This window comes from Canis aureus, chromosome 5 (genome assembly GCF_053574225.1).
Source record: "Canis aureus isolate CA01 chromosome 5, VMU_Caureus_v.1.0, whole genome shotgun sequence".
Lineage (NCBI taxonomy): Eukaryota > Metazoa > Chordata > Mammalia > Carnivora > Canidae > Canis > Canis aureus.
This window is the reverse complement of record NC_135615.1, coordinates 9194893-9217587: the sequence shown is the minus strand read 5'-3', so window position 1 is coordinate 9217587 and position 22695 is coordinate 9194893. Positions and strand designations below refer to the sequence as shown.

Sequence of the window (22695 nt, the reverse complement as noted above, 5' to 3'; positions counted from 1 at the left end):
TATACATCCCAATGTTTTCCTGTAATTTTTTTTTGTAATTCCCAGCAGAGATGGGGGTGGGGGGTAGGCTTTATTCTCTTGTTCTTGCCCATGTGCCCACGGCTACAGTCCATTCTCTGCACAACTTCTTCTCAGAGATCTGCCTCTTTCTCAATGCACAAATCACAATGAACTCAAAGCTATTAACCCATTCTTATCTTGCAGACTCTTTGAGGAGAAAAAGAAAATTACAGAACAACACACGACACAAAACAACTGGAAATCAGACGTAGTGCACCTCTTTACCCCACTACACACACGTAGCTAGCTAACTTCCCCTGGAATTATTGATCTTACAACACTGATTGGACCAAATGCCCCCCATAAATATAATCTTGCCCATCTCTTCTTAAATCTTGCCCATTTAAGACTGCTAATGCTACTTTTACTTGTGTGGTTATTGTAATTAATAACTTCCTCTCTCACAGTATTATGAGCTCCATAAGGGGAGGGTCTAACTTTGGTTTTATTCACTATTGTATTCCCAGCATCTGGCACAGCACCTGGCCCATCGTGAACATTAAATCAATTTTGGCTGAATAAATGAGTAAAGATTGTTAACATTTATCGAGAACGAGAGATTTTATGGGGATTGTGCTTATATGCTAGGTACAGCATTGTTCTCGGTGCTCTATGTGTAACATCTCATGTAATATTCATAACAACTCCGTGAGACGTATATAGTTCTTTTTTTATAGTTCTTATTCCTGTTGCATTCACGATAAATTAAGGTACAGAGAAGTTATGTGATTGCCCAAGATCACACAGCTTGTAAGTGGAAGGGCTGAGATTCAATGTGTTCTGTGCCCGTGCTGTTCACCTGTGTGCACGCTGTTTTAAAGAAATGAACCAGTGACTAAAGAAGCAGATTCATTGAATTATTTATCCCAGAAAGAATTTATTGTCTGTCTACTTTTCTAGGCATTGGGAACAAGGTGAAATAATTCCCTTGTGTCACGTAGATTATAGTAGCAAGTGTGTGCTTGGGCGCACATGTGCACACCTGCTCATGAGATAATCGACAAGTGAATATGTAACATGCCAGGTGATATGTGCTATGAAGAAGAGTAAAGCAGGCTAAAGGAATGGAGACAGAGACAAATTGTTGCTGTTTCTGCTAGTGTGGTCAGGGAAGGCTTCTCTAGAAAAGTGACTTCCAACAGCTGAGGATTAAGTCGAACAGGATATACAGAGATGATATGAGTAATTTTCCTATTCGAAAATGATTCAATTAAAATTATATGAACAGATAAAATTCAAAGCAAACATTATTAGAGCTTCTTGCGAGTCTGGACCTGGGGAAAACAGCAAAATATCCTGGGAGGTCATTTTACACAGCACAGTCATGATTGTTCTAAATACCAGGGTAAGTTAGTGCAGAAGTACCTCTGCTCTGTCTTTGGCCAGTTTGCTGTGTGGTGCTGGGTCGGCTCCCCAGGGGGAGCAGCACTAATCAAAGCACACAGTCGCCAACTAAATGCACCATTGATTCATTTTTAAAAAAATAGAATACAATCTTTAATGCATCCCCAGGTCAGCCCAGGGGCTTGCTTCCCTGTGACTTTGGAAGGGAAGTGTGCTTTTGTAAGGGTCTGGTGCTGAGGCCCACTGAGTGGGCATTTTGCCTGAAAGATTCATGCATTTCCTTCAGATGCTCGATTGACACCCCAGGTGTAGGTCAAGCATTTAAATCATTTGACTCAATGTCCTCTAAGAGAAAATCTAGTCAGAACTTTTTTCCTACATCCTTGTGAGAGATCCACGGAACAAAGTTTTGGTAAAAAATGATTAGGTATTTTGATTCTGAAAGCAAAGGAGTTCTCTTCCAGAGGAAAAAAATCAGATAGGTATTGTGTAGCATCAACTATCACTAGAGTTTCTAAATAAGAACAAAATTCGTCTGTTGGTGTATTGCATGTCTTTACTATGATCACTTCTCTCCACACCTTGCCTTTTTCTTTCTTTTTCTTTTTGTTCCTTTTTCTTTCTTTCTTTCTTTCTTTCTTTCTTTCTTTCTTTCTTTCTTTCTTTCTTTCTTTCTTTTCTTTCTTCTTTCTTTCTTTCTTTCTTTCTTTCTTTCTTTCTTTCTTTCTCTTTCTTTCTTCCTTTTATAATTCATTTTGTGGCAGTACACAAACCAGCAAAGCCACATTCAGGACAGTTGGTTAACTGATACATTTTGAGGTTTTTGAAAACAAAGCAGCTGAACATTTCCTTTGTGTCAAACAAGAGGAAGTAGAGATTGGCTAGGGAGCTGTGTTCTAATAAGAAACCCATTTAGTCAGAATGCTTTCCCATTTGGGCTTTCCTCTATTGATCTGCTTAAAGTCCATTAAAATATAGATTATATCTCAGAAAACTAGATGTGGAGATAAAAGTTAATTAAACTAACATTTAATTAGTGATGCAACAGTGATGTCTATAACTACTGCCTCTAAGAAGGCACCTCGTTCCTGTCTTTCACTATTCACAGCTCTTACAATGTTTGGATAAACCCCCAAATGTTGCTCCTGAGATTGCTGAAGGTTAGTTCTTGAACCCTGTGGTTTGACCTGAGAAGGATGTGGTTAAGACTTCTGCTCCCTCAGCCTGGGTTTGGTACCTGTATCGTTTAGGAGACTTTAAGCAGCAGGTGAGTGAACATCACAACTAAACACTCAATGTATCAGCTCATGAACTTGGAAGTTGAGAGATAATAGAAGAAGTTTTCCCAAGGATTGGCTCAGTCCAGTAGCTCTGAGTTCATGTGTCCACAATTCCCTCAGCTCATTATCAAGCCAGTAGCAAGATGGCTGCAGCCACTCGGAGCCTCCATTCACATCGAGGCGCAGAGAGAGAAGGGGTCACGTCAAGAGTTCTCTCAAAAGAGCATGAAACAGACAACCCACAAAAGGGGACGCAATATTTGCAAATCATATAGCTGATCAAGGTCTGGTATTCAGAATATAGGAAGAACTCTGACAACCTAACAATTAAAAGACAAATAACCCAATTTAAAAAGGGAAAAAGAATTTGAATAGACATTTCTCCAAAGATATACAATGGCCAATAAGCACAGAGAAAGGTAAACACCATTAGTCATTAGAGAAATGCAAATTAAAACCCTAACGAGATATTGCTTCACACACACTAGGATACCTGTGCTCAAAAAGACAAGCAATAGCAAGCGTTGGCGAAGATGTGGAGAAATGTACGTTGCTGGTGGGGATGGAAAATGATACAGTCACTTTGGAAAACCAAAGTCTGGCATTGCCTCAAATAGTTAAATCGAGATTGACCATACGAGCCAGCCATTCCACTCCTAGGTATCTTCCCAAAAGAAATGAAAACATACAAACACACAAAGACTTATGCAAAACTGTTCATAGCAGCCTTATTCATGATAGCCAAAATGTGGGGGGAAAAAACCCATCAACTGATGAATGGATAAACAAAACGTGGTTGGTATATCCACACAATGGAATATTTCATCATAAAAAGGAATGAAGCCTTGATACACGCTGCAACATGGATGAACCTTGCACATGTTATGCTCAACAAAAGAAGCCAGACACAGAAAATCACATATTATATGATTCCACTTATAGGAAATATTCAGCATAGTCCAAAGGCCCAGTGTGTAGGTTGCTACGAGCTGCAGGGAAAAGACGAATGACTATGAGGTTTCTTTTGGGGTGATGAAAATATTCTGGAATTAGATAGTGGTAATGGCTGCACAAATTTGTGAATATAAACAAACCATTCAAAAATAAATAAATAAATGAATAAATAAATAAACAAACAAACAAACAAACAAACCATTCAGAGATGCCTGGGTGGCTCAGGGGTTAAGCGCATCTACATTTGGCTTAGGGTGTGACACTGGAGTGTGGGGATCAAGTCGCACATCGGGCTCCCTGCATGGAGCCTGCTTCTCCCTCTGCCTGTGTCTCTGCCTCTCTCTTTCTTTGTCTCTCATGAATAAATAAAATCTTAAAAAAAATCAAAACTATTGAATTGTACATTGTAAAAGGATGAATTGAATATTACAGTGTGAAAATTATATCTCAATTAGCAGTAACAAAAGAGCATGGACACTTCTTTCCCAAAGTTTTCAGAAAACCTCTTAAAAAATATTTTATTTATTTATTCATGAGAGACACACAAAGAGAGGCAGAGACACAGGCAGAGGGAGAAGCAGGCTCCCGGCAGAGGGCCCAAGGCGGGACTCAATTCCAGGACCCTGGCATCACAACCTGAGCCAAAGGCAGATGCTCAACCACTGAGCTACCCAGGTGCTCCTCTCAGCGAAACCTCTTGATAGCCTGAACTTTGACACATGAGCCCAGACCAGTGTCCTGGGGGATGACTCGCATCTAGTATGAGGTTTGTGGCTTCTGAGTGACAGGTTTCTCAGGGCAACCCCAACCCCAGAGCTGGGATCAGCCCTCTGACCTTATGACTGCTACCCAAAGAGAAAGAGGTGTGCAGGATGTCTGGCAAATACAATTTTTGTTCTTGTGCTTCCCTCCTGACATCTTAGGCACGTCTTTGTACCTGCTCCTATGCTACTCTCATGTTTTATAATTGTCTTCCTGCTGTCTCCTCTACCAAATCACAAGATCTTTGAAAGCAAAAGCTTCTGAGTATGCCCAACAACTACTATAGTTTAGTCATGGAAAGTAATCAACAAATACTTAATTGAATAAACAACTGATATGAAACTTGGAAGTATCTCCTATCCTGGCTGATGACCAAATTTTTCAATATCAGCAGTTCATTGTTTGTATGAAGTCATGCCTTCTGATACATCTTCCTTAGCACTGAATCACTCACGGCTTTGTGTGAGTTTGTTTAAATAACTCCTCTCTGATCCAGGGAACAAAACTAGCCCGAGCTTCCCAGAAATAGAAAAACTTGAAGAGGAGCTTGTCTACTTGACCTCTCAGTTTGGAGTCAGCTCACATGACAAAATCATGGTATATTGGTTTTTTTTTTTTTTTGGTGTTTAAAATAAGAACTTCCAATTATATAAGAAATACCAATGCTTTATTTGACCTGTTGTGTCCAAGACACACACACACATGTGCGCACGCACGCATACACAGTTACATTTTCAGAAATAATTTGGTCCAATTTCTGTAATGAGAAAGAAGCATTTTAGCATAGGAAGAAATAAAGTCTTAATTTAAAAGTTATTTGAGATGGTAAATAAGTACAGACAAAGGAAAAATTATAGAGATCATTTATGTTTTATTTAAATCTCAGGGTCCTCTGGTAAGTTTTTGTTTTGGTTATTTTTTTTAAGATTTTATTTATTTAAAAATTTTTTAAAAAAGATTTTATTTATTTGAGGGAGAGTGGAAGAGTGAGTTGGAGGGAGAGGGTGAGAAAATCTGAAGTTCAGAATCAGATTCAGGGCTTGATCTTTAGACCGCAAGATCACCTGACTGGAAACCAAGTCAGATCCTCAACTGACTGATCCACCCAAGTACCCTCTGGTAAGGAGCTTTTTTTTTTTTTTTTTTTAATTTATTTTTTATTGGTGTTCAATTTACTAACATACAGAATAACACCCAGTGCCCGTCACCCATTCACTCCCACCCCCGCCCTCCTCCCCTTCTACCACCCCTAGTTCGTTTCCCAGAGTTAGCAGTCTTTACGTTCTGTCTCCCTTTCTGATATTTCCCACACATTTCTTCTCCCTTCCCTTATATTCCCTTTCACTATTATTTATATTCCCCTGGTAAGGAGCTTTTAATGAGATCTATAAGGTTCCCTTCAGCTCTGATGCCTTATATTTATAGGTTTCATCACAGAATAGTTTGTTTCAGAAAGCATTTAGAGAGGCCACAGAGGAACCACAAAAGGTGCCAATAACCAAAATCATCTTGAGAAAGATGAACAAAGCTGGGGGTATCAGGCTTCCTGATTTCAAGCTATACTACAAAGCTGTAGTCATCAAAGTAGTATGACACTAGCATAAAAATGGAGACATAAATTGATGAAACAAAATAGAGACCTCAGAAATAAGCCCATGTATATATGGTCAACTAATTTATGATGAAGGAGGCAAGAATAGCCAACGGAAAAGTATGGTCTCTTCAATAAATAGTGTTGGGAAAACTGGACAGCAAGATGCAAAAGAATGAAACTGGACCGCTATCTTACATTATATACAAAAATTAACTCAAATGGATTAAAGACTTGAATGTAGGACCTGAAACCATAAAACCCCCAGAAGAAAACATAGGTGGTAAGCTCCTCAACACCAGTCTTAGTGATTTTTAAAAAAATCTGACTCCAGAAGCAAGGGCAACAAAAGAAAAAAAATAAACACATGAAACTACATCAAACTAAAAAGCTTCTGCACTGTGAAGGAAACCATCAACAAGAACAAAAAGGCAACCTGCTGAATGGGAAAAATATTTGCAAATCATATATCCAATAAGGAGTTAATATCCAAAATACAACATACAAGACAATACAACTCAAGACCAAATAATCCAAACTAAAAATGAATAGAGGATCTGAACAGGCATTTTTCTAAAGAAGACATGCAGATGGCCAACAGGCACATGAAAAAATGCTCAATATCACTAATCATCATGCAGATCATAATGATGTATCACCTCACGCCTGTCATAATGCCTATTATCAAAAACCTAAAAAGTAAGAAGCACTGGCAAAGTTGTAGAGAAAAGGGATCCCTCATGCACTATTGGTGGGAATGTAAATTGATGTAGCCTTTATGGAAAACAGTATGGAAGTGTTTCAAAAAATTAAAAAATAGAACCACCGTATAATTCAGCAACTATATGGATATTTATCTGAAGGAAACAAAATCACTAGTTCAAAAAGGTATCTGCACCCCCATGTTCATTGCAGAATTATTTATAATAACTAAGACATGGAAGCAACCTAAGTGCCCATTGATGGATGAATGGATAAACAAAAGGTAGAAAATGTGATATGTGTATGAATATATGACATTTACAACATGGATAGATCTTGAGGCTTTATGGTTAAGTGAAATAAGTGAAAGATAAATACGATATGATCTCATTTACATGTGGAACCTTAAGAAAAGATTCTAAGTATAGGGATTCTTTCAATCCTCACAATAACCGTATGCGCTAAGGACTATCAGTACCCTCATTTTACAGATGAAGAAACTGAGGTATACATTTGTGTAAGCAAATGGTGGAAATGGGATTCAAACCCAGACAGCCTGGTACCAGAGCCTGAGCTCTTAGTTTTCTTAACTATTGAAAGAAAGATGAGAAAGTGTGTAGCGTCCATCCACAAAGTATATGAAATAGCCCGGTTAGCATCTATTTTGTCCCTGCACTTACACCAGATGCACTTGTCTAGCAGACAGTGTGTTCCTACACTCACAGCATCTGGAGAAAAATAAAGTGAGGCTGGAGAAGTTACAGCAAGAGACCATCGAAAAGAATTTGAGATATCACAAGTGCTTCCCATTTAAGTACAGGTTGACATGATTCATATTCTTCACTTGGAAAAATGAAGGCCACTATGAGTGAACATCATATTCATTAGGAGTTTTGAGTACGAGCTACAAAACCAGCTCCAGCCCATCTTGAATCTGTCCTCTGGACCAGGTGTCCCTTGGAACTGTTGGGGAGGAAGGTGTATGCCCCACCCAGGGTGAAAATTTGGAGCTGGGGTCTGGAAAACATCACATCTCTTTCTGTTTCCCACACTGGAAGGCTTTATGGATGTGAGATCTGCCAGGAACTATGACTCTGTGCTTAGGGGGACCCATGCCTGGTTTAATACTCTACTGTCTTAATCGTATCTATTAACCTGCTTTTTGTAAGTGAAATCTGATGGACAATGGAACATGTGTGTGGGGCAGAGGAGATTCACACAATATGCACATCCACTATGGATTTTTGTCTATCCCCCAGCTCACATATGGTGTTTATGGGGTCCTGTAAGTACGGAGTTTCAGTAAACCTGCAATGTGTGGGAATTCAGTGAGACTCAAAGCACGTTACGGCTAGGACTGAGTACGCAGGAGTGCCAACAACATTGATAGTCCACGTTTTCCTAGAGCCAGAGCTTGCTTCAAACACAGGTAGAAGGCAATAGCATTCTAAGAAACACATGTGACCAAGGAATAACCTGGCCAGGGACAAAGTGACATGATACAAACAAGGGCAACGTCCAGAAAAGGACAGAGAGTGATACATTTTTTAAATTTTTTATTTATTTATTCATGAGAGACAAACAGAGAGAGGCAGAGACATAGGCAGAGGGAGAAGCAGGCTTCCCGTGGGGAGCCTGATGCGGGACTTGATCCCAGGACCCCGGGATCACAACCTGAGCCAAAGGCAGATGCTCAACCACTGAGCCACCCACGTGCCCCAGATGATACATTTTTTAAATGGAATTCTTTTGATAGGGACTAAATAGTCCTAGTAATAAGTAATAAGAACAAGTACTTTCTAATAATTAACTGGAGGTGCTCTGGGAATTTGGTGAATCACATTTATGCATAAAATTGTTGGCATGTGACTTCATGAAGTTAGTCTAAGTGACAGTACTATTAAAAATAATAGTAGTAAAATTTTTTTTAGTAGTAAAAATTTTAAATATGTCCAGTTACTCGAGAAGGTTTTTAAAAAAGATTTTATTTATTTATTTGAAAAAGGGAGAGTGAGCGAGCAAGCGAGAGAGAGCACAAGTGGGGAGGAGCAAAGGGAGAGGGAAAAGCAGACTCCCTGCCGGGTCCCTGGACTCCAGGATCATGACCTGAGCCGAAGGCAGATGCTTAACTGACTGAGCCACCCTGTGCCCCTGGAGAAGGTTTTAACAGATTGTTTGGGCTCAGTAATGATAGGGCTAGGGAACTCCTTGGGGACACAGAAGAAAGTCTCTTGCAGAACCATGGGAGGGATGAAGGACCTGGAGGGAGGAGATAGCAGAAGCTCTCTGGTTGTTTACTTCTTCCAGAAGCCTCCAAACTCCACAAGAAAACAGGGTACAGGGCCAGAGCTGACCCTTGGAAAATCCCTGAGGACCAGGGATTCTGAGTTGGTGGCACTGTGTTAGCAGGTTCTCATTCTTTTAGCAATCCAGCCCAGAGTTTCTCAAAACCTAGTTTAGAAGATAGAATTAAGTAGAAAAAACTCATTTTAAAAAACATAGATAAAAAAATACTTCTTCCAGAGGTCTTCCAAGGGGGCCCACTTGGATTACAAGCCAAGTCACTTTTGAGCATTTCCTGCAGCCCCTGAAATCCAGAAGCCCACTGCTTCCCAAAATATAAAGGGCAAAAGTTCTGGGAGGTAGGAGAAAGAAGAGTAAAAGCACTGAAGAGCCATTTTTACTTGCTCATAAAGAATCTGAAGGAAATGAAAGCTTCTCTAAGTGGTACCAGAATGATTTGATCTTGCTCCATCTTTGTCTCAGCTGTCCAGGCAACATCTTTTATTTGGAATCTAATTATCCATCACTTTCTCATTTTTTTCTCCTCCCAATCAATTAATAACAAACACTTATTGAAACATTCCTATATGCAAGGTAGTGTATAAGATCCTCTGACAAAGGCAAAATTGAATAAAATATTCTGTTTGGGAAAGTAGTGTTTACTGTGACTCCTGAGTTGTTCTTAATCCACTAAAGTCCAAATGCACTGGGAGAAATGATGTCCAATTAATGATCCTCTTCTCTGTAACCTTTTAATGGGATGCCAAAACCTTACATAGGCAAGAGTGGACCTTTCTTTTATTTTCTTTTCTTTTTTTTAAGATTTTACTTATTTATTCATGAGACACCCAGAGAGAGAGAGAGAGAGAGGCAGAGACACAGGCAGAGGGAGAAGCAGGCTCCTTTTAGGAAGCCCGATGCGGGACTCAATCCTTAGACCCTGTGATCATGCCTGAGCCGAAGGCAGACGTCCAACCGCTGAGCCACCCAGGCATCCCAAGAGTGGACCTTTCTGAACACATTTCTGTGCAAAATTGTTATTCCTCTGATCTTGTCTATATCATATCACATCACAAAGGATTAACTACAAATGTATCCATGACACCAACCTTCTTGATTTTACCCAAAAAGATAGATAGTACATTGTAATTACTAAGGTCTCTCTTTGGTGGTTAATCAGAGAACTTGGAACCTGCCTTCCACAAAGCATAGAGGGAAGGGATACTTGCAGACCATCGCAGAATGTTTCCCCTCGTGATGCAAGAATGGATTCCACATTTCCCGAACTATTTTAATGGACTCCAACTCTTCCAAATGGTTTAGTACCTATGTGATAACACAAAAGAGTTTCAATATTGCTTTAATAATAAATGCTTCAAAGGAAATCTTGTAACATGAATATCACAAGAAAAAAGTCCATAGCCCCTTTCCTGAACCTGAGGTGAAATGAGCCCACCATGAGCACAGTGGCTCTGACTCATGCCCTGAGCCTGTTCTGCTTCAGCAGGCTCTCAAGATCCAACAAGTCATCTGGTGACTCAGAACAGAAAACAAAATGCTCTGTCCAACTCGTGTTTCTGAAGCATTTACTGGGTGTAGCCCTTTACTATCCAACTGAATCCTTTTTTGCAAGACATGCAACAAAGAATTCAATGAACAAAGCAAAACAAGTCTGTAGCATTCCAGAAGGATTCCCTAATCTAAATATAAAATATGCAAGTTACAACTAATCTGGCAGATTTCACAGGAACACAGGGAGGATTGTGATAGATCAGGACAATGAAATGCTGGCAAATTGAACTGAATCTGGTGCAGTTTCATTGATTATTTACACTTGATGACATCAGGACATAAAAACATGTTAAAATTGCAATGGTTTGGATTAATGGGATTGGCTTAATGGACAATCTGCTTAAATAAACGTCATGCACTATTAAGGTTATTACTGAAATCATAGCCTATGGGCTATATTGTGGCTTCTCAAAAAATAGGAACTCAATGCATTTTTATAATTATGCCCCTAACTTTTAGTCACTTACCCACTATTAGATATGAGTATGATCACACAGGTAAACACAGATGAGAGTTCTGAAAATTTAGGGATATGGGGAATTGTGACTCAAGAGACAATGGCTACACATTTTAATTTCTACAGGACTTATTTTTTTTCCAGTTTTATTGACACACAGTTCTGTCTATTTAAGGTAAACCACATAAAGGCTTAACATATATACAGTGAGAATGACTTAGGTTTTGTTTGTTTGCTTTGAATTTCTATAGCACTTAATTTCTTAGCTTTGAAAGTTTTTATATTTAAAGTAAATACTTCTTGAATGGCAAGTATTAATTTGAGAGTAAGAGAGGCTGCAAGAAAATAAAGACCACAAACAGTTCACTTCTTTTGTTGTTTCAAATACTTAATGGGTATCATATACTGAGGTTTGCTAACTGCAGTTTTGAAACAATTCCACATCCTCTTCATTTTATTTTTTGAAAATTAAAAGCTATAGGAAAGTTGAAAGAAGAGTACAGTGAACACATATTCTTTATCCGATTTCACCACTTTTTAATATTTTGTCACATTTGCTTTATCTATGTATATATATCTATGCACATATATACAAATATATATATCTGGAATGTTCTGATTTGTTTTATTGATTAAATTCTTTGTTCTTGGGATCCCTGGGTGGCGCAGCGGTTTGGCGCCTGCCTTTGGCCCGGGGCGCAATCCTGGGGACCCGGGATCAAATCCCACGTCGGGCTCCCGGTGCATGGAGCCTGCTTCTCCCTCTGCCTGTGTCTCTGCCTCTCTCTCTCCCTGTGTGACTATCATAAATAAATTAAAAAATAAAAAAAAATTCTTTGTTTAACTAAAAAAAAAAAAAAATTCTTTTTTTTTTTTTTTTTTGCTAAAGAAAGAATCCGGCTGGCTATTCGTACATATCTACACACATACACATATAGAGGGAGAAAGAGGGAGAATTATCTAAGAACAAAGGACATCTTTCACATAATCAGTCACAATGGAATAGTAACATTTAAGAACATTCACATTAATTGTATAATATCATTTAGTATACAGTCTATATTTGAATTTCCTCAGTTGTTCCAAAAAATATCTTATAGCTGGGGTTTTGTTTTCTTTCCTAATCCGGGTTCCAACCAAGGTTTGTACATTCCATTTGGTCTTTCTTTAGTTCTTACTATAAAACAATTTCCCTACATTAAAAAAGTATTCTGTAATAATGACTTTTCCCCCAAGAACCTTGACTGATATCCCACTTTCTAGATTTCTCTACTTATTTCTTCATTATTGGATTTAGTTAATCAGATTTGGCAAATATGCTTATGTTGCTGTCAAAGCAATATTTAAAGTCAAATTTTGAATTTTCTTTGCTTGATATTATGGCATCTCCCAAATTCTGGTGCATCAAGACTTTAAACCAGTTTGATTTGAAAAAATTCTTTTGTGTAATAAATAGCTTGGTCCTACTAGCAAATACATGTTTCTTTAGCATGTTTTTTGTGTGTGTGAGGACATGGGATGTGTTTTGTAGACTTTTATTTTAAACCTTCCTAACACCAAGCAAATTCTCAATATATATAGTTTGCCACTCTGCCTCATTTAGTGACCACTTATGGCCATGTTTGTACAGCTTATCATCTGTACCTCAGTGAATCTACAAAGTTGTTGAGAGGGACATAATCAAGATAAATAACAAGTGAAGAACTATAAGTAAATGTACATGTTAGCTTATGACATTCTGAATGTTTTTCTTGATTATTAAAATTGCCATGTACGTGCATTTGAATTATCAATCTTTGCAATTAAACATATTAATTAAACACAATTCCCTATGATTTCTCCCTGATTTTCTCGAGTTATCAGTGGAGCAGGTCCAGGTCAGCAACTGGGGAGATTAAATCTTCTAATAATTAATGAATTAGTCTAACCATCAACAGAACTGGAATCTTCACCTTCACTGATACTGTCATTACCAACCTCATGTCACACTCACTGAATTACCATAAGGAGTGGTCTTCGTCTAGATCATCAGGGTCTGATGGGAATCTTAAATGCAACTGAGGTTGCGATCTCACCATTTGCAACTTAACATTGGCTATTCACTTAAAGAACCAGAAATAATCCTAGGATCAGGAGACCGAAAAGAAATCTCAAGAGGGTATCATGGATATTATCAGGTGGGCCCAAACTCTCCTTTCTGGCAGCTGCAAATCTACCCTATTTGTAATAACCCTTTACATAGGGATCTACCATGGCCATTTGGGTCAAGTACTTATCCCCGTGGTCAGGATATTTCATATTTATTTATTCATTAAAGATTTTATTTACTTATTCAAAGAGACACACAGAGAGAGGCAGAGACAGGCAGAGGGAGAAGCAGCCCAATTCCGGACTTGATCCAAGGAGTCCAGGATCAGGATCACTCAACTGCTGAGTCACCCAGGTGCCCAGAATGTTTCACATTTAATTTAAAGTGTTCTCTGTGGGGTAGCTGAGACACAATAGCTGTCCTTCAGTTGAAAGCTCTTTTCCAGTCTGGGTTCCAGTTTGTGCTGTAGGCAGAAGCACACTCTGTTGCTTTTCCTCACGGGTCTTGTTTCCTAAACCTTTAATCATTTTTATGGCTCTCCTTTAAACTCTCTCCAAGTTTTCTGTCTCCCTTCAGATACAAAGCTCAGAATTAAATATAGTCTTTGAAAGGATATGATTAGTACCAAATTTAGAAGACAATTGCTACATGGTCCTTATATTTTGTGCTCTAAGATTTGTTAATAGTTTTCAAAACTGATCAGACATCCAACAACAGCAACAGCAAGAGCAAAAGCTTCCAAGGAGAAATCTTGAATATTATATTGTCATGTTTTAGAACTCTCTTTTACCATGGCCCACTTCAGTGGGACAAAAGGCCTTTCCTTCCTGAGAAAAGCTCCTTCAAATCGCAGGAACAGATCTTAGGAAGAAGTGTAAGGAAAACTCATATTTGAGCCATAATGCGTCATGTCCTAAGATCTGCAAAATTACAGGCCGAAAGAGCTGATGCAAATTCATGTTACCACTCACTCTAGAGTTAACCAAACCACCCACAACAGCAGCACAATACTCATTCTAAAGAAGCCACATTGAAGCATTTTACGATTAAAAGGAAGATGATCAGGGGTGCCTGGATGGCTCAGTTGGTTAAACATCTGTCTTCAGCTCAGGTCATGGTCTGGTCCTGGGATCGAGCTCCATGTGGGACTCCCTGCTTAGTGGAGAGTCTACCACTCTCCCCTCCCGCCCTGCCTGTCTCCTCAGCTCATGTGCCCATTCTCTCTCTCTCTCTCTCTCTCTCTCTCTCTCTCCCTCCCTCTCAGCGTCTCTCAAATAAATAAAACCTTTCAAAAAAGGAAGATGATTAAAAATTAAAAATCATAAGGAAGTAAAAACCCTGTTGATCATAGCCTGATGAAAAAGTAATTTCCTGGAAAACTGTGGAAATCCCAAGCATCTGTGAGTGTATGTTTACAGCAGGAGCTTTTGCATCATTGTGTCACACTTCACAGAAGGCAAAATTCCTGGTGGACAACTCAGGACTTTGCTCAGTAAACTAACAATATGTCAATTTTTCTCTCTAGTAATATTAGACAAGCTGTCATTTATTGAATGCTTACTGTGTGCTAGGCAGTCTACTGAGCCCTCTGTACACATCTCTTTTGAATCATATCAACTTTGTGAGGGACATATTATTATTATACTCTATTTATAGATGAGTTGATTGAGGCTCCAAGGCACATGGTTAGTAAATGTCATAGTGGGGATTCCAACCCAAGTATTTCGGATCCAGTATAACTACTATGTTATACTGCCTTATGAATTTTAAATATCAGCACTCTAATAGTTGACTAAAAGTAGAACTCATTCAAAAAAGGATAGCACTTATTTTCCTTTTTATTTTTTTTTTATTTTTTTTTTTGTGTGTTTTTGTATTTTCCTTTTTAAATGTTCTCTGGGGGGAATCTGGATGGCTCAGTCAGTTAAGCATTGGATTCTTGGTTTCGGTTCATGTCGTTATCTCATGGTCATGCGATCAGGGCCCATGTCAGGCTTTGTGGTAAGTGGGGAGTCTGCTTGAGATTCTCTCCCTCTCCCACTGCTCCTCCTCCCACACTCTCTACTCTCTTTGTCTCTCTAAAAAATAAATAAATCTTAAAAAAAAAAAAGATAAAATGAAATTCTCTGAAGTTGTACAATGTCCATGTGTAAAGTCAGAAGAAAAGACCACCATTTTTAGATGGGTTCCTGGCCCCAGGAGAACCCTTAAAACCACTGCTCTACAGCAGTTAGAATGATATAGAATGCTCTATAATGACACGGGAAAGATATAAACTGACCACATGCCTCCTCTCCTTCTTTCTCAGCTTGCATTTGGTTGCCTTTCCTACGGTCAACTCTGGCTGTAGGAGAAAGTTCTCCCTGGTGGCCTGGGGCTGAAGTGATATTTGCCTTACAATAGCCCATACACAGACCTCCAAGCCTTTCTCCCGGCTGAGTAGAGCCACAAGCAGAGTGACCTAACTTTTCAAATGACTTCAAGAAAACCAAAACCAAGTCCTTCCTCCCCACCCCTGAAAACTGGAACTCTTAACTGAGCAAGAATAAAATAAATTCTTCAAGCTACTATATTTGGGTTCTACCTTTTGAGGCAATTTGGCATGCTCCAACTCACATGCATATATGCATTGTTAAGATGTCAATATACATCTGATTCATGATGACTTGAAAATAGCAAGTTGTTAAACAAGGTTTAGAAGAGGATCCATTTTGGTTTGCCAAAGTAATCAAATCTGGAGGAATGGACACCAAAATATTCACCATGCCTGGCTTTGAGAAGAACTACAGGAAGGGTTTTCAGTTTCTACAGAATATAAATTTATAATGTTTAATGCTGAAAAATAATAGGTATGTTTTATTTGTAACAAGAAAATAAGCTCTATTGAAAAGTGTTGCCCTCGACCTCACTTTATAGGGGAGGGCAGATGTCCCTTTTTAGCAACACTTTGTAAGAAACCTACAACAGATACTTAAATTTCTCCTCAGAACACAGATTAAAAACTTTTAAAGAAGACAGGTAAATCTTATTTTATACAATCAATATAGTCTTAAAATATTATCTGTAAAACATATTTCTATTTATCAACCTTTATTTCCTCAGTGTCATTCAAAATGAAATTCTAGCGATGTTTGCCAGGAATAAAAACATAACTCAGGAGAAGAGCAAGCTCCCCTATTAATGTGTCAGCTTTTGAAAGCATGTGCTTTAAGAAAAATGATATTTGTTAATTAAAATATTAACATTCATGTAAGCTAAGCACACATGCAAATAGTCTTCTACATTTAGAAAAATATTCAAGACTTAAAATGCAAATCACCATTGATAACTCCTTTGAACTTAACAAAATGAAGTTCTGTTAAGATTCTCCCATCAGGGTCATATAGCTAATAACATATATTGGATTGCCCGAGCTGTACATTATGAAGAATTAGCAGTACATCTGACTTCTAAAAATGATTTTTCTACTGTTATTTAAAAAAAGAAAATGAAGACACAAAAACACACAGTAGGCAAGGCACCAAATTAATCAGTAAAAAGTAACATTACTTGAATGTCATTATACATGTTTAATGATTTCCTTGAATTTTAATGCTGTAAGTCAGATTTTTCAGTGTACGCATGAAGGATTTTCCCCCAAAAGAAAGGACAAAATATATTTGATAGAGTAGGCAGTTAGCTAGATATGAGCAGGGAACAAGGGCTTTCTGACTGATAAAAGGGTGGAGGCCAAGTTCCAAACAGTTGAGGGTTGTGGGGGAGGGGTCTGTCTTTCTTTCTTGGGAGGACCAATGGTTGGTGGGGCTTTGGGGCCATGCAAGGTGGTATAAAATTATAAACATGAGAAAATAGTTTTTAAGAATTGTTTCTGGGATTTATGCAGTGGATGGCCTTTAATGTTTTAGAACTTAGGCAAGATTAAAAGACTAGAATTCATTTTAAAAAGTGATGTTTTTTTATATTCCCCAAATGAACGAGACCATATAATGTTTATCCTTCTCCAACTGACTTACTTCACTCAGCATAATACCCTCCAGTTCCATCCACATCAAAGCAAATGGTGGGTATTTGTCTTTTCTAATGGCTGAGGAATATTCCATTGCATACATAGACCACATCTTCTTTATCCATTCATCCTTCGATGAACACCGAGGCTCCTTCCACAGAAGCGAATAAAGGGGAAAGGAGAGAAAATCAGTGGGAAATATCAGTGAGGGAGATAGAACATGAGAGACACCTAACTCTGAGAAAGAAACAAGGGGTGGTAGAAAGGGAGGTGAGTGGGGGGTTGGGGTGACTGGGTGACGGCACTGAGGGGGGCACTTGACGGGATGAATACTGGGTGTTATACTATATGTTGGCAAATTGAACTCCAATAGAAAGAAAGAAAGAAAGAAAGAAAGAAAGAAAGAAAGAAAGAAAGAGAAAAAGGTGATGTTGGCTGTTTGAAAGATGCTTCTTTGAAAGTCTCTGGGGACTGAAAGGATTATCTCCTACCCATAAGGAGGCCCATGGTGGGGGTGCTTCACTCTGATCTCCTACAGGAGTAACCTCTAGGTGAAGAAATGAGGCCAACGAGATGTGTCTACCCAACACCCACGCCTCCTTCTAGATCATGCACCGAAGTACCCAGGACCCCAGATTCTCCTGCCCAAGTGGCCTTAGGTTGATTTACAGGGTTTTTCCCTGATTCATTTTTGAGTCTTGATTCCCAAGAGCAGATTCTGTGGCTAGGTGCCCACCCAGGACACAGATGCAGGGCACAGAGCTCCAATGGACTAGGAAGAGCCCAGTACAGGGCATTTCACTGTGTGGCAAGAGGAGGACAAGCTTGGGGGCCTCATGCAATCAGCTTCTGGCTTGTAATTCCAAGGAGTCAGAGAATGCCAAATTGAAATCTGGCCTTCCAGATCATCATAAAGGCACACTCCTCTAGGTAGAAAGATTGAGCATAATGTATTTAACACATGTTAACTTGGTGTATGTTTAAATACTTTGTCATATGGTATGTGAACCTCTGTTTGTACTCATGCCCTGAGCTCACAAGTAACAGGGGCAGCCTCAGGTTTGACTGCAGGGAGCCCTGCGTTCTCCAAGGTTCATCAGGATTACACCTATAACAAAAGCACACAAGTTAGAGTGTGACTTTTCTGATGTGCTTCATCTGCATAAAAATCTGGAGTTAGATGGATAGATCTGGCTCAAACTCTACCACCACACCCCTTACCTGCTTGACTGTGGGCAAGCTTCTGACCCTCTCTGAGCTTCATCTGGAAACTGATTGATGACGAGCATTTGGCATCTTATCTGGTACATAATAGGTGCTCAGTGGCAGTGATGGGGGCAAGTGGCTTGTAAGTCAACAACTTTTGTCTTTGAGTCATTTTCCCATTACTGTGCACATTTTGGGCCAAGACTTTAGAATACCTGAACTGAAAGATTAGAGGAGGACTTTTAGAAGAATCTTTGGAATCAAAATTGTCCTGAGTTCTGATCCCTTTTTATCTCCTACCAGGTGTGTAGGAGTGTGAGTCACAGAACCTCTTTGACACTTAGTGTCCTCAATTAGAAGACAGTAATAATAATAGTAACTAATTCATTGCACATTGCACCATTATAAGGATTAAATGAGAAACATATGCAAAAATGTTTGCCATACAGGAAGGGGGTTATCTTTAAGTGTCATACTTCAAACTTGTATTGAATTTTACTCAGTATGTTATTCTACTGAATTTCATTTGATAGACAATTTCTCCAATTTACTGGGATATTTTGAACATCTATGGGGTCTGCCAAATGAAAACCAAATCTGCATGTAATTATTTGGTACATCTGGGACACTTACTTTTTCTAAATTCTTTTTTATTGTTGTGTGACTGGTTTTGTCTTTTATTGGAGAGTTATATTAGCTTCCGCTTTGATTCCATTTATACTGCTGACAGATGCTTATCTTTCATCCTTGGACCTTCAAATGTAAGATAGTTATCGCCCGAACAAAACCATAAAATACCATGTCATTTCTGGATCTTCTTAAAAGCCAAAGAAAATAGTGATCGTACTTGAAGTCAAAGTAAAATGTGATGGAAGATCTGAGAAAGAGAAATGTACATGCTGACTAAAGTGTCTGGAACAAAGAGTAGTGACCTTGAGTTTCCTCAGAGGGACAAACAGTCACAGGGAGCTTGGCTGTGCCCAGAGGAATTGGGTAGCACATCTGCAGAGTCCAAAAATCAGAGCTACTTCGATACTGACTGACATGACATTTTGGATTATGATTAGTACAGTGTGGAGAGATAAAGCGCCAGGGACTCAGATTCACTTTTCCTTTTCTCCTTCCTCTTCCAAGGGGGATTATTTAATAGCCTGTTTACACATAGAGCACTTGGTTACTCCAATAATAGCCCACAGGCCTGAATCATCCTGCGTCACTGTGGTGTCATACAGAGTCCTCAGCTGTTTCCACGACTTGTGTGGTTGGCTTTCCACACTATCTGAAAACCGCGAAGAATTTGCAGGGTAATCAGTGATTTTAATTTTAACTATGCATGACGTGAGGGATCTTCTATCTCCATTGACCTGTCTTTAAAATACGTAGTGTGTAACGATGAAAGAAATTCAGGAGAAAACTTCAGCGTGAACACTTGTACAATAATATATGTAGGTACATACAAATGTGTTTTAAATTTATTCATATAAACATATCTTACCACTCTTATTATTACACATGATCAATTTGTGACATAATTGGGACACATATCTGTATAGATTAACACTGTCACTTGATGGACTGCTAGGGTGTTGATCACGTTCAATTTCTTGATCTGGGAGCTACTTACATGATTGTATTCAGTTTGTGAAAAACGAGTAAGCCAAAGATTGATGATATGTGCACTTTTCTATATTAACTTTCAATAAACTAGTTGAAACATTTACTGTTTAATGTCACTTTTTTGAGGAAAAATTGAGCAATCACAGTAACATACCATATATACATGACAATACGTATTTGAGCCGTTTCAAAGATCAAATAACATTTGAAAATTTTACAAAGTTTCATAGACCTAAATATCTCATTTTTAAACAGATTTTATGCATTTATTTGACATAGAGAGACACAGAGCACAAGCAGGGGGAGTGGGGGAGGTAGAAGCAGTACTTATCCCAGGATCCTGGGATCATGACCTGAGTTGAAGGCAGATGCTTAACCAACTGAGGGACCCAGGTTCCCCTAAATCTCTCATTTAAATGGGACTCTATTTTATCTTTTTAAAATTTCTCCCCCAAACTAAAAATAACATTTCTCATCCCACAATCATAGAGGTATAACAAATTGAATTTTAAAATAACTCCTCTCTTTGATCTTATGTCTCTGTGTTGTAAAAGTCTTAAAAACTAAATTGGTATAAACTTTCTGAAGGCAATATCTATAAAAATAAAAAATGTTCATGATTTTGATCAAACAACTCTGCTATAAAATTTATCCTATGGAGCACCTGAGTGGCTCAGTCAGTTAAAAGTCTGACTCTTGATTTCAGCTCAGGTCATGATCTGAGGATGGTGAGATCAACCAGCCCTGAGTCAGGCTCTGCATTCAGTGGGGAGTCTGCTTGAGATTCTCTCTCCCTCTGTCCCTGCACACTCCCCACTCCTGTGGGCATGCATGCTCTCTCTCTTTAAAGAAAAGAAATAAAAGAATTATCCCAGAAATACACTGAGAAGTCTAAAGCATTTTTGATAGTCATTTATACACTCGACTTTCAGTTGATGTGTTTTTATTGAAATCTACTCTGTAGTAGGTGCAGGGCTAGGTTTGCTGATATATTAGTAAACAAGACGGTTGTAGTCCAACATTAATGGGGGACTCTCACATAGTTTCTATGCCAGAAGAGAGCATAGATGTGAAACAAGTCACACAATTCATGATTTCATTACACATTTAATTTAAAAGAAAAAAAAAACAATGACAATTATTCAAATTATTTAAATAAATATTATTTAATGCCAAATAAAAGAGAAGTGTGGGTCACTGTGAGAAGTACATGTAATTAAAGGATGTGGACCAGCCTGGAGACGTGAAATAGAAAAAAATTGGAAAAAATATAAAGTTCATGATAGGTTAACCCATTACAGCAAATCTATAAATAGAATAACAAATAACTGTCATAAAGAATTAGGCAGCTGAAAAGCATGTACTTATGTCCAAGATAAATTATCATTATTATTTATAATTTGAAAAAACAGTTGCAAAATAGTCTGTGCTGCCATATTATCCTAGTTTTGTAAATGAAAAGAATTATAATAGGTAGTTACAGATATAAAATGCATAATAAAACATAAGATATGAATGTATGTGTACATGTGTGCGTGTGTGCGTGTGTGTGTGTGTGTGTGTGTGGCTGCCTATTCACCATAAGCTCTTCTTCCCTTCTTCCCAGGTATCTGTGTAGACATTTCCCAGCTCTCTTAGCATTTAGGTATGGTCAAGTGACTAAGTTCTCAAAATAGAATATGGCTTAGGGTACTGTGTAGGTCTATGCTCTTGGAGGGTGGGCCTACTTGCACTTTCTCTTCTTCTTTCCCACCAACTGGAACCTGGATTTGGTGGGGACCTATCTCATACCACTCAGACAATGATGACATTGCGGGGATGGCAGAGCAATGAATAGGAACTCAGGTCCTTGAATGACCATGTGGAACAGAATTTCCCTAACAGCATGGAATTCTTACCTTAACATTTAAAAAAAAACAAAAATTTTATTTTATTCAGCAGCTGTAAGTTTCCAGAAAAACTGAACAGAAACTACAGAGTTCGCCCATAACCACCCCCCCAGCCTTCTATTTCCCCTATTATTAACATCACGCATTAGTGTGGTATATGTGTTACAGAGGGTCATCATTATTAACTGAAGTTCATAGGATACATCGGGGTTCACTCTTTATATTGCAGATTATATGAATTTTGACAAAGGTATAATGACACACATCTACCATTACAGTATCCTACAGAATAGCTGCCTTTCCCTAAAAATGCCCTGTTCTACTTCTTCATCTCTCTCCCTGTCCCTGGCAACTCCTGGCAACCAGTGATCTTTTTCTGCCTCCCTAGTTTTGCCTTTTCCAAAATGTCATATATTTGCAGTCATGCAGTTTATAGTTTTTTTCTCATGTTGGCATTTTTAGGTGAAAGAAAAAGAAGTCACTTAGTTCCTTTGTAATTAAAGCAGTTTAATCTTTATCCTAATAAAGTTAGTATAGGGCAAGAACAAGTTTGGAGGAACTGTAACCTACATGATTAGAGACTTTGTCGCTGGGTGGAGTTATGGGAGACTAGCATTTTAGGATAGTTATTTCTACTGACAAAGATTACTCTCCTTGACCTCTAATCAGGCACCTTTAAACCTTCTGCTCGGCTAAGCTTGATCTTGGACTTCTCTCTTTGTCTTTTTACACAATCCAGTTTCACCAAGAACTATGCTAAATCATTTTAAAGAAAACGCCTCACACTTGGTATCTTTTTTTTAAAAAAGAGTTTATTTACCTATTTAACAGAGAGAGGGCACAAGCAGGGGGAGCAGGAGAGGGAGAAGCAGGCTCCCAGCTG

The 22695-nt window shown here is 38.6% G+C and overlaps 1 protein-coding gene across 1 annotated transcript in view; it reads right to left on the bottom strand.

Annotated features, from left to right (window-relative positions):
• The window catches only part of C5H10orf67 (chromosome 5 C10orf67 homolog), a 194921-nt gene extending 173187 nt beyond the window's left edge, over nucleotides 1-21734 (bottom strand). Inside the window, exon 1 of the mRNA XM_077896424.1 lies at nucleotides 21651-21734. Coding sequence (XP_077752550.1) covers nucleotides 21651-21734 — 84 coding nt within the window. The remainder of the gene's footprint in view (nucleotides 1-21650) is intronic.
• Nucleotides 21735-22695: the final 961 nt, after the last annotated feature.